Below are 13,273 nucleotides of genomic sequence, written 5' to 3'. Positions count from 1 at the left end.
AAACAAAATCGGCAACCTATTTTCGTTGCTTTGTTCATTCTAAATATAAAATTGTTCAGAGAGGCTGTTTGACTAACCCGGTTGCTGATATTTATGAAGATAAACGGACTAAACGTTATCGCTGGGGTTTCCAATTATACTTTTTGCTGTTGTATCAAAAAAGTATACAAAATACTGTACTAATTTTCTGTTCCTAGTTCATTTTGTTGTATTCCGGCAGTTGGAGAGTTGGAGCCAGTTCCTCTGTGGTTGAGGATTCCGGGAGGACACCGCTGGATTGATCATAACTCTCCATGAGGTGAGATGCAGGCCAAGAGCTTCCTCGTTATTGTTGTAACACACATTATGACCTTAAATCACCCCCTGAAAGCCCTAGGTTTCTGGCCAAATTATCTTATGCCTGTTTTCACCATCAATTCCTAATTTTTAAGTGAAGGGGTCACTGGATGGATGGTGGAAACGGCCATTAGCCTACTATTAATTTATCACTGTACCTCTTCAATAGATCTGTATATAGACTGTAGAATGTAGATCCCACTTACCATCAGGTGTGATTGTGGTCAAATACCTGCCTTGATAAGCATAAAAAAAAAATATAAGTGTTAATAAATTGTCAAAGGCTGTAAGAAGCTCTAGCGATGTTTTAATAAAGTCAAACAAAAAAACTCTTCTAAAATACTGCTCATATTATTTCTCCGACCTTAATAAACTTTATTGGAAACCCTAGCTATCGACCCTTCCATCAGGCGTCCGATATTCCACGTTATGCTTCATAAGTAGATTATATCATCGAAACACAATAGATTCGCCTACACAACAGATAAGCTCAAAATATTTAGGTAAACAGAAATAAATTCAAGATAAGGCACAAAAGCCGTAACGTTCATTTAGATTCCCGTTTGCCAAATGATGAAAGCATTACGAATATTTTTATATTAAAAAAAATACTACGTCAATGCAAACTACTTTAAGAATACTTGCCTTATGAGTCTGTTTTCTACTCAGGGTTTATTTCATAATAGCTAACACCCGTCTTCTTCTTCTTCTTTTCTTGTCGACAACAAACCTACACAGTGTCAGCCCAAAACTCCGCCACAAGAGTGGCGTTGTCAGTAGCACTCATCAAATCCTCCTGAGTGCAGTTGCTTGGGCACTCAGGGCATGACATCAGGTGCCTCATCGACTGGATACTGGTGAACACCCGTATTCATAAACGATTCTTGCTTAAGTGAAGCAGCAACGCTATGCGAAGTCGAACGCACAGCGTTGAATAGAGCTCTGTGATTTGTTCGTGGGGGTCACTCCGCCACTCAATAAGTTAATATTTTCAGGTACGAAGAGTTCATTAATTTATGAATTCAAAAGGCAACTTCGCTATTGGAAAATAGATTACATTCTTTAGAAAATTCCAACATTCGCAGACATCACAAATTATAAACACGTTATTCACTTTGGGTTGCGCCATTACTTTTAAATTATTGTCAAATCTTGCCATTCTCTGAACCGTAAAATGCGAGTTTCAACCTGGGGAGAGTCCGTAATATGTGAAATTTGGGGAGATCTGCCCGACTAGGGTTCTGTCCTCTCACGTCATAAATTTCAATTATGGACCGACACGCCATTCTGTGAGGATAATTGTAATCTAAATTAAAAGCTTTATGTAAGCTTACTTGCAGGTGTTGGAGTAACTAAATTAACACTGCAACATAAACTGTAATTCAACAAATATGGAGAAGTGGATTACAGTTCCAAACGAATATTTTTATTTATACCAAACTTACAGTGTTAATCTTACTAATAGTTTTTGTAATTATTATATCTGTGCTGGGTCTAAACCACCAAACCACTAGGCGCAAAAACGGCTAAAGCTTCATTTTATACTTTTACCTTTTATGTATAAAAACTGGATAGTTTTGGTTTATCTACGTAAGCTTTTATATGCCGTTTAAATACATCTTCTGTGATTATTAAGGCACTAAGAGAGAATGTGAGTATACTCAACGAGTTAATTACACTAAAAGGAAAAAGTGCCATTGAAACGAGCCCTTACTATTCGGATATTCACCGCTCCATATTCACAGGTCAGTGCAAGGCTGTAGCAATTTTGTATTTAGGTCAATTCGCACTATGACCACCTACAAATGGGCCAAGGCTAATAGTAATTATGATGATATTACGTAAATATGATTTTAGGCGTGTATGATCGGTATTCCCAGAATATGAGTCTGTATGTTCATTAACAAATCCAAATTCATTAGGTACAGTAGGTATATTCCTACACAAGTAAAATATTGTATATACCTATTCAAACAGCTGCGTTCTAATGAGTAGTAGTAATGTAGTTTTGAGTATGTGCTTATATCATTCGAAGAACAGAACTTTACTCCTACTTTGGTGATAATTTCCAAGAAAAAGTTTGTCTTCTGGCTACTGAAAATTTGTCTGTTAAGAATAACTACTTAAATGGTAATAAGCAAATAAATAAATAGATACTTGAGAATACCTTCCCATCTCACAAGGCGAAAGCAATCAAAATATGTATATTGCTTATCGAAATTAATTCCCCATGGATTAAGAGTGATATTGAAGAGCTGCTCAGTGATCACAGGACGAGGTCAGAGTAAACTCCAATCTCCTTGGATTCAATACGCTTATAGTGTTATAATTTACGCCCTTAAGGTTGCACCATCTTACTTTAACTTTGAGAAATGTCAAAAATCTGTCAAACTCCATACAAAAAGCTCCGGATATCGTCATAGTTACCGTTAAAGTTAGGTGGTATAACTCAGCCTCAGTGTCATTGGGTAATTTTGTATCACATTACAAACACTATCTTGTTTGTTATAGATTCGCGACTAAAAATATTTTTTTTTTACGTTTTTCACACAGTACATTGCTGATTAATTGCGGAATTATAGTGTGCTAGCTTTACAAAGTTACATTAGTTACAATAAACTTGCTAGAAATAAGTTAAAGTAATGTTTATTTCTCACCAACATAACATAAATATTAAAAAAAAAACAGGAAAAACAAAAAGTAAGAATGTAGGTGGGTTGATACCTGAACTAGGTATCTGCAAAGAAGGTTGCATAAGAAACCCATAATTCCTATTTATTATTTTGAAATAACTCTCCAATTTGAGAATATTTAAGATTTTTTATATAGTACAAAGTGAGGTTACTTCGTAAACCGGGCGATATGGAAATCATTGGGGGAGGCCTATGTTCAGCAGTGGACGTCCTGTGGCTCAAATGATGATGTTGAGATGTACGTAAACCAGAGGTGGAAATGTGTAAAGCAATTATCGTAATCATAACGTATGTACGATAAAGTCAGTTATACAAAGCGTTTGACAGGATAATCGTACGTTATGAACTGTCAAATGATTACGATTGCTTTACACAATTTCACCTCAGGCCAGGAAGCTAGTAAAGCTTAAAAGAACAACAGTTCTTACTTTTAATCAACATTCTCTTCATTTCTCATTGCTCTACAAAATACGTGTCTCTTAGCGGACTTAATGCCCCGGGGATCAGACCTGACATTGAAGGGGAAACGGCGGCGCCTCGAACACGAAATACAAACAAGGTTGCGAACCTTGAACATACATAATGCAGGAAGTAACAGAGTTTTGGTTTAAGAAAACAAGAAGGTATGAATAATTTTTGCCTACCTTGACATTTTTGATTGAGTATAAAGACATCCACAGGAGACATGGTACCTAAGGCTGAGTTGCACCACCTAACTTTAAAAATAACCATTGCTTTTTGTATGGAATTTGTTCGATTCAATCTGTTTAGTAGTCTTTACGTGAAAGAGTAAGAAAACCATCCATATATCTATCCTCACAAAATTTCATATATTTATTTACATTTTAATTAGGCAAGTAAAACGCGTAATCGTATTTGGCAAAGACTTCAACCCAGAGGTATAAGTGATGAAGTTGGTAATTAACTGTTAGGTGCAAACTGCGTTAGTGATTAACAGGATACTGGAGTAAAACTTTGACAGTCAAGTTTCAGCTCGACCTAGATTCAGAACGTTACGGTTACGTGCTCCATTTGGTGATGGTTATCTATTTAATAGTCTGTGATTAATTTCGTTTCTTGGATCTACTTTTAGATTGCGGATACCATTATTCGAAATTAATATTGGCAGAGTTAGCAGAAGAAGGTCTACTTAAAATGTAACAAGTTTATTTGGTTTAATTATTTCTAGTATGAAAATCTTATCATCATCATCATTTCAGCCACAGGACGGCCACTGCTGAACATAGGCCTTCCCTAATGATTTCCATAATTACCAGTCGGTACCGGCCTGCATCCAGCACCTTACCTACTCTACCTTAAATGAGGTTGTCGGTCCACCTTGTGGGAGTTATATTAATATTTAACTTAATTTTAGCTTCAAGAAATCTGACTAACATTGGCTCGGTTTTAATAATATAATCATCCCATAAGAGAGCAATTAATATTTATAGAACCGCATGGCGACAAATAAAATTGATGTCTAGACTTCTTATTAATAAAGCATTATGATAATTTCCAAGGGCCGCCAGAACTGTTGACACGCGCTAAACTGAATGACATATTTTTTCCATCATAGCTTTTGTTAGGTATTTCTTATCTGGAGAAATAATATTGTTTAATCTGGAGAACCTTGTCATGTCACTTTCAACTTAATGTAAGGTCTTAATGTTAAAAAAGCTATTCCTATAATTTTCTTGGATGCTCTCAAAAAATTGTATTGCTCTCATGAAATTTTACAAAAAAAGCTATATTATTTAGGCTGAGTTGCCATCTTCCTTTAACTTTAACAAAAGTCAAAAATCTGTCAAACTCCATACAAATAGCACCGGTTATTGTTATAGGTAAGGTAAAATTGGGTTGTGCTACTCAGCCATGTATTAAAATGGCTATGGGTTTTGGTAAACAGTAAACTTTTATGTACAAAATTGTATAAACTCACGAATAAAAGGATTCATGCAGAAGTGAAAATATTTCAATCCTCATGAAATAAGGCTTGTATAATGAAATCATTATTTTAGATAGCTAACTGACTCTATAGTATCGTCATCACTGCCTCTTCAAAGCAATTGTTAGAAACTACAATAATAACTTCGATAATGGTGTTGTGATGAAACCACAGCTTAATCTTGTCCTATTGAGAACAGTTTCCTACAAAACCCTGCTATCGTAATATTGTCACAAACCAAATTCCTGAAACTGATCCGTATTTAGAAAGGCCATTAGGCCATAAGTAGTCGACATAGAGCCTGTTTTGGCGTGGCAATCAGCTTAACATGTTGATCACGTAGCCATCGTGAATATCATGATGAGAGACAAAGGTCAACAGGGTATTTTGTTTGTAATTATAATTTACTAGTAAATAATCAAGATTAATGGCGGTTTAAAATGTTATAAAACAACGACAAGATTTACGGTTGGACCTTACTCGTACATGAAGTAAAATTGTATTCTAAAAATTAGTCATCAAGTCTACGTATCTACCTATCTGGATTTTTGTGTATTATTACACATTTTCTGACACTCAAATTAATAAATTCAAACATAAAAATCCATTACTACGAGTATTATATCTTTTGGCCTTAACCAAATTCAGTGATGAATTCCATAAAGACATACAAAACTCCTCTTTGGATAGCAAAACCAATAAAGATTGAAATAAAATTTCAGTCAAAGGTACTCAAACGATGTAATTGGCACAAAACACAAATAATTGCCAAGTAATTGGTTTCCAAAAATAGACCAGTGGAATCCAATAAACGGCAAAACTCGTTTTAAATAAAAGTACCCCATTTGCTTTGCTCTAAAACAGGGGGCTCACAGCCTGAACAAATACTTCATTTTCCAAAAGATATAAATAGACAGAGTTCCAAGCTTCAAGTAGGTAGGGGATGCCAAGGAGAGTTGTGAAAGCGTTGCGAGTTGGGCTTGCAACAGCGCGCATTTGGTAGCTCGAGACTTTGTACTAAAAACGCGCACTGTTCGTTCGTTTCAGCCGAAAGACGTCCACTGCTGGGCAAAGGCCTCCCCCAAGGATTTCCACAAAGACCGGTCCTGCGCCGCTTGCATCCAGGCACCTCCCGCGACCTTCACCAGATCGACGGTCCACCTAGTGTCCTAGAGTCTTCCGGCTCGTGGTCGCCACTCAAGAACTTTCTTGCCCCAGCGGCCATCAGCTCTACGAGATATGTGCCCACTGCCACTTGATTTTAGCGATTCTGCGGGCTATGTCACTGTTACCAGTAGTTAATAAGTTTTAAAAAATCGACTATGTCACAACTCACATCTGTTACAAGTTACAACTCACCTCGGCCTCTCCCCTACATACGAGTACATGTAAATACGTATTGGAAAATTAGTTATCGAATATGCCACAGTTTACAATGTCTATGTAATCCGTACATTGAACTCTCCACCTGGTAATTAATATTAAACTATTTAGATTAGGACATACCTACATAAGGCAGTGATGTTCTTGATACGGAAATTGCCGTAATATACGGCATTCAGGCATCTTAGGCACCATAAATACGGTATACGGCAGCTCTTTCATTACCGTATCAAAATATACGGCAATTGATTAATGTAGAGTTTTATGAGTTTTTCATGAGTTTTAGTCAACAAAAAAAAATATTTCGTCTAATGGAACGCACCAAATTGTAAATCATAGATGAAGTAGAAGCGCCATGAAAAGAAACGTCAACAGAATTCAACCAAATGCAACCTTATCCCGAGATATTAATGTCTAAAATCGTTAGTTCCTCATTTTGGTAGATTTTTCACTTTTATTCGGGTAGGTTCTAGGACTAAACTATTCAAAACCTTTAAAAGTGAAGAATAAAATAAGTAAGTTTAAAAGTAGTTTACGTACTTATAGTACATAATACATCAACATTTTTTTTTAATTTTAACCTTCCAAGTAAGCATGTTGTACAATACGGCAATTTTTCTAAGTTTTCCTTAAAAATCCGGCAATTTTAGAATTAGAATACGGCAACCCTAAATTTGTCAGGAACAACACTGACATAAGGCTACAAAATGAATTTAGGAACCATCTAAACCACCCTTTAGCGAGGGCACACAGCCTGAACAAATACCCTCTCCCAAGCTATATTAATAGACCGAGTTCCAACTCGTGATTATTTCCATTGCCAAATTAATTTATCGATTACGCCGCAATTAACTTCGTATGTGTGATCATTGAAATCTCAAACTGCTCATTAATTGCTAAATTAAGCATACTAATTTGTTATAACAACCATACTCTGGGAATTGTTTCTTAACACTAGAAAGACGGGCTATTATTACCCTTTATGAAAATGTTTTTGACGTATCCTTTTGTGACTTTTCATAAAATGGTTCAACATACATATACAATTATTTACCTAAATTGTCAAGCAGTAAATTGAATGCACAGATTTGAATAAAACTCTGATTGATTCGTGTGTGACCCTGTGCGTCCACGCGCACTATGAGACCTCATAGTAATGTTTGTGAATACAGGCGTAAGACCTCTCACCCTTTGCTCGATGAAGAAGCAACCAACTGCAATTGTTTTAAGCTTGAAGAAAAAAGAAAAAGCCAATCCAAGTACAGTTGACAACAGACACATCTTCATTGCAAACTCGCCCCTTTTGCGACTACATAAGACAGTACTTAGCTTGACGTGCTATTGCCTGTACAAGCAGTAAACAATATGGCTGTCTATTTTTCACTCAAAGGACGCTAGTTAATCGATATTCATTAGCCGGGATAATGGAGTGCGAAGGAATCCAGTAGGGGGTAAAATGAACAACTCAAGCGATACCTGGTACAGGTACTGGCATATTTATAGTTTTAGCACATAAAAAATAGTATTCTAGTTGAGATATGAATTATAAGCAAGAGGTCAAAAGTTACATAGCGACATAGCTCGCAGAATTGCTAAAATTAAGTGGCAGTGGCCGAAGAACATAGCTCGTAGAGACGATGGCCGTTGGGGCAGAAAAGTTCTCGAGTGGCAACCACGGGCCGGAAGACGTAGCGTAGGCAGGCCTCCCACTAGGTGGACCGACGATCTGGTGAAGGTCGCGGGAAGAGCCTGGATGCGGGCAGCGCAGGACTGGTCGTTATGGAAATCCTTGGGGGAGGTATTTGTCCAGCAGTGGACGTCATTTGACTAAAACCACAGAATTATAATAAGTACTACGTACAGAAGTTTTACTTCGCGAAGGTATTTAAAAAAATGTATGCTCAATGTCATTAACAATATGGTGTAATTTAGCTTGTCTCAAGAGTCAAGCAAGTTTGTCAGAAGTTTTGTTGACAAACGTCAGTGATCGGTACTGCGCCGAAGCTATAGGGCTGACTTCGGTAAAATGATGTGACGTGAGGTGCCAATCTGCAGAAAATGGCGGAGGAAATACATGCATGATTTAGCATGAATTATCATGAATAATATTAACTACTTATTTACCTCTCAGTGTCTTCAGGCAACTTAAAAAAGTACATTCTGTGTTTTTATTATTATTTAGGCAGTTAAATACTGCACAGTATTTAGTACACCATTTTCTTTATTTTTTTCCATCATACACAAGAATACGCGTGCGTGAGTCAATGTTCGCTCGTATGTGAGGCCTTGTCGAATAGTACTCTTGTAGGGGGCAATCGTGCGTGTTTTGTTTTCGATGTAAACTCGCGGAGATGAACAGGCCTGCTAAAACGAACGAAGGTCAAAAGTTGTGACACAGACACAATAACTTCACCCGTTTTTCACTCTGTATTACGATCTCGTTTTGGTTTTTGTAGTCTTGAGATTTCTATTACCTACACCTCTTGACTAATAATAATACAAATTAGGGTTTTCAATTAGAATTCCTACAGTTTTGGACATTAAGAACAAAAGATAGTTTGTTCAAAGGTACTCTCAGAGGAAATAGAGCAAGTAATTCAATCAATGTTACTGTCACTTCAATAAACAATGTTAGTAACAATATCTTGATTAGTCAATTTACCTAGAAAATAACGTAAATATTTTATTCTATTAAGCCATCCCTTAATGAATTTTGACACCATTACTCCCCTGTGAGACAAAATTCACCAGCCGTTCCATTTAAATACTTCTTGGAAAGCGAAAGTTACGCTAAAAAGTTATTTTCTATTACGCCAAAGGTACGTGACCGGAATCCAATGAGCGATCTGACACAGGAATAACTTTACATATTGGCTCTTAAGGCCATAGCGATAAAGTTCAACAGTTTTGTTATTTTTGGCATATGCTATCAGAGAGAATCAATATTGAGACGCTAAAATCTACCCTTATGAAAGCTTTCGACACCTATAAAACCATCGCTCTGCCTTGGAACATATTTAGTGCCTAAAAGGCTCAAAGAAATGTAGGGATATCATTTTCCAAGTTTCTCTTATGTGTGTAGCCCGCAGCTGGAAAAACAATTTGTAAGGTATAGTCCTGTGCTTTGTTAAAATGCTGCCCACGCACAGTTTCTAAAAGGCTAAAAAGCGTTTCTGCTAAATGGAATGGAGTTGACACAGTAATACAAGCTTTGATTTGAAGGAAAAGTAAACTTTAAAATATTATGCTATGTCAATATTTAAAATATTATGTTGTTTAATTCAATTTAACGATGCTAGCTACTCTACTATGTACATACTTTGATCAGCCTTTTCCAGGAAATCGATTCGCAAAGTTACTTTGTAATTAGTTTCAAGCACAGGAATACCTCAACTACAGTTCACTTCTACGGTTTCTGTTTCATCATGTCCTTTGACTTGACGTGAACAGGATATTACAGTGGAGTTCAATTATGTAGCAGAAACAATTAAATTACACTTCGGTACCTACCGATAATGTTGCTCGAGAATCGAAGGCGATAAGAGACGATGGTGACTATCTTTTTAAAGACTTCACTCTATCTTAATTTTCCGCAATTAAAGGTGCAAATTATATAAAGCTTGTGTTCAACATTGGTTTATGTTGAAAGAAATGAAAATTCCTTTGAGTTCAATCTGATAGGTAAACCTCTAACAGACATACAAAGATTAGATTAGACTAGCTGTGCCCCGCGGTGTTACCCGCGGTAAGACGTAGCCTATCTATGTGTTAATCCAGGGTGTCAGATAACTCTATACCAAATTAAAATCTCTCCAGCCATTTAGAGGTGACGAAGTAACAAACATACAACTCACAAACTCTCGCCTTTATAATATTAGTGTGATAAGAAGATCGGTATAAGCTTACACCATTTAAAGTGCTGAATATCTGACATGAGATCTAATGAGCTCATGAGCCCACGACTTACGAAAATATTTTGCATTAACTCCAGCCAACAAAAAAGCTACTTTATGTACAAACAATAGAGCAAATATTACAATGTGCACACCGATGTTAAACTTACGTGGGCGGTAGACTTCAGTAATCCGTAACAAAATCGCGAAATATTGCTCAACAGGCGTTATGTTAGTAAACATAAATTTTCTCCACGGAGTTTGTGGTCGGGTCACATGATCCTAATATATTCCGAAACTAAACTTATAAAAAGTTGTTACAAACATTTCCCAAGGAACAGATTTCATTGACCCTTAACTTTCATTTTGACTGTATTGTTTATTGTTTTAAAATCAACAGGTAATAACTTTGGAGAGCATTTAGAGGGACCGTTTACTAAAGTTGTGAACTGTCCGTGGGTTCTACCAAATTCCAGCCATATTCTAGCAATAATTAGAGAAAACAAAAATAATTGTTTAGAGCGGATTGTTATTTGTCGGATATAAAACTACTAGCTGTTGATCAGAATTTAGCAGTATCTTGAATTCGTACACGAAAACAACGCAACTGATTTTCACTGCTCCCAAAATTTTTTACCAGCTCAAATTCCTTCTTGTTTTATATGGGAGCAATACTGTCATATCACTCCAGCGTCCATTTGCTAATCACAACCAGTCCATTTTTGTGACTGTCCACATGCAAAGTCCATTAGCGTCGGCAATGAAGTTCATTGCCGCGTGCGCCCCGCTGCGGCGTAATGCATGAGCTACGGGTTACGACCGTGTTGCTAGCACTTAGCGTCAATGGCAGGATCCTCATCAGCACAATACCGCTTAAGAGGTGAAGAGAGCAGACGAACTGTACCTAAACTGCTTTAATCTGGATTGCGTCGCAAATCGTGGATATACTCGTTGAATAGATGCGCGGGCATGACTTACGACAGTGTTCCCAGCATTTAGTGTCAATGGCAGGATCCTCATCAGCACAATGGTCACCGCTTAGAGTGGAGGTGAGGTTACACGAGCAATATCTAAGCTGCTTTGGACCTTCATTGCGTCGCAACTCATGAATTACTCGTTGAATAGTTGCGCGGGCATTAGTTACGGGTTACGACCATGTCGATAGCACTTAGCGTCAATGGCAGGATCCCCATCAGCACAATACCGCTTAAGAGGTGAAGAGAGCAGACGAACTGTACCTAAACTGCTTTAATCTGGATTGCGTCGCAAATCGTGGATATACTCGTTGAATAGATCACGCGTGCGCGTGCATGACTTACGACAGTGTTCCCAGCACTTAGTGTCAATGGGAGGATCCTCATCAGAACAATGGCCACCGCTTAGAGTGGAGGTGAGTTACACGAGCTATACCTAATCTGCTTTGATCTGGATTGCACTTTCAACTCGTGAATATACTCGGTGAATAGGTGTGCGGGCATGAGTTACGACAGTGTACCCAGCACTTAGCGTCAATGAAGAATGAATGAATGGATCCTCATCAGCACAATGGTTACCGCTTAGAGTGGAGGTGAAGGTACACGAGCAGTACCTAAGCTGTTTTATCAAGAACATACATAAAGGTAGTTGAATGCCTAGTTAGGCATCGTTTTGTGATAAACCAGCTGCCGTATATTGACTCTTTGGAACGTGTATGATGTATGTAGATTACTTATGTAGAAATAGCAGACGCCCGAAGTTTCGTTAGTAAGCAGTTCGATAAACTTATCATTTATTAACTACTAGAGTACCTCATTACGTGAAGGTATTCAAAAGGAATCATCACAAAACCAATTAAAACCAAACATTAAATACAAGCTCTATCTCGCTAGTGACTACTGCATAAATTATTACTAGCATTTCCTCGATCTTGTTTGCTAAGAGCCAACGGAACCCTGATTCAATGTTTGAACAGCTAGTTACTGTTCTCCGGAGCTTTGGCTTCAGCCATCGTTGACACTTATTCCTGAGATATTTCAATCTTTTTTCGATTCAGCTCTCTTTCTCTCAAACTCCCTGTGGTCAGTTGAGACGTCTAAATGTCACTTCGATTGAACCTGTGAGCCTTCTAATGTTTATCTAAAAACTGGGGACGACAACCTCCAAAAGTAAATGCCTCTTAAAAGCTGTCTAAATAATCTTTGACAGTTTAGTCAACTCTTCTCAAATTCGTAATATTTTTACTCGTCCGTTATAGTATGTATCTGCATAATTTTAAACAGTTAAAATGACTTTTTTTGAACCACGCCACAATATCAGTTTGGATATAGATAGAACAATCTGCATAGGAATGAAGAAAAATTTACGCTGCCTATCTACTTCCTAAATGAAGCTTTCAAATTGAAAGTTTCAATCCACCACATATTATGTTGCTATGGAGCTTCCAGTAATACAGCGCGATCACAAAAGATGCCCCATTCGTTGGTTAAATGCACAAATTCTCTCAGCACCTTCATACTCAATGCAGCGTTCAATACAACGTGGGCATGCTTTGTTAGTTTAATATAGCAAGTAATATTCACAAAGAGTATTCGTACCGTAAATAGATTTCACCCACGAGTGAATGCTTTGAAAATATCGATACTTTAGTACAAGTCTGCACTGAGATGAACCGCCAGAATAAATATTAGCCATACGAGAGAAAATGTCACCAAAGAAAAACAACGGGTATTTCAGCTGCTCGTGGTTCAAAAGCACTTTACCTGTAATGAAGTTGTCTGCTTAACTGCAGTAATATGAAATGTCTATTGAGTGGTTAGGGTTGCCAAAAGTCCGGTAAATACGGAATTTGTCCCGTTTTCAGTCATTTCACTTTAATGTCTCGAATATTTGCGATTTTTTTATTGGTTGGTAGAGCAGTCGCCCGGCAAGCGAAAGGTCGTGGGTTCAATTTCCATCTTAGGCAGTTCGATTTTTTCAAGTTGTTTATTAACAATTTAGTTTGAGAAGCGACTCTAATCGCTAAGAATTTATTTTTTATTTTTCAT

General features: G+C 37.3%; 1 protein-coding gene across 1 annotated transcript in view; it reads right to left on the bottom strand.

The window, feature by feature from the left end:
- Window positions 1-12,237, bottom strand: part of LOC114361010 (uncharacterized) — a 40,452-nt gene extending 28,215 nt beyond the window's left edge. Inside the window, exon 1 of the mRNA XM_028315914.1 lies at window positions 12,210-12,237. Coding sequence (XP_028171715.1) covers window positions 12,210-12,237 — 28 coding nt within the window. The remainder of the gene's footprint in view (window positions 1-12,209) is intronic.
- Between the last annotated feature and the right edge of the window lie 1,036 nt (window positions 12,238-13,273).

This window comes from Ostrinia furnacalis, unplaced genomic scaffold (assembly GCF_004193835.3).
Source record: "Ostrinia furnacalis isolate ACB-3 unplaced genomic scaffold, ASM419383v2 OfSCF5386, whole genome shotgun sequence".
Lineage (NCBI taxonomy): Eukaryota > Metazoa > Arthropoda > Insecta > Lepidoptera > Crambidae > Ostrinia > Ostrinia furnacalis.
Note: the sequence above shows the minus strand (reverse complement) of the source record. Positions and strands in the feature narration are given on the sequence as shown.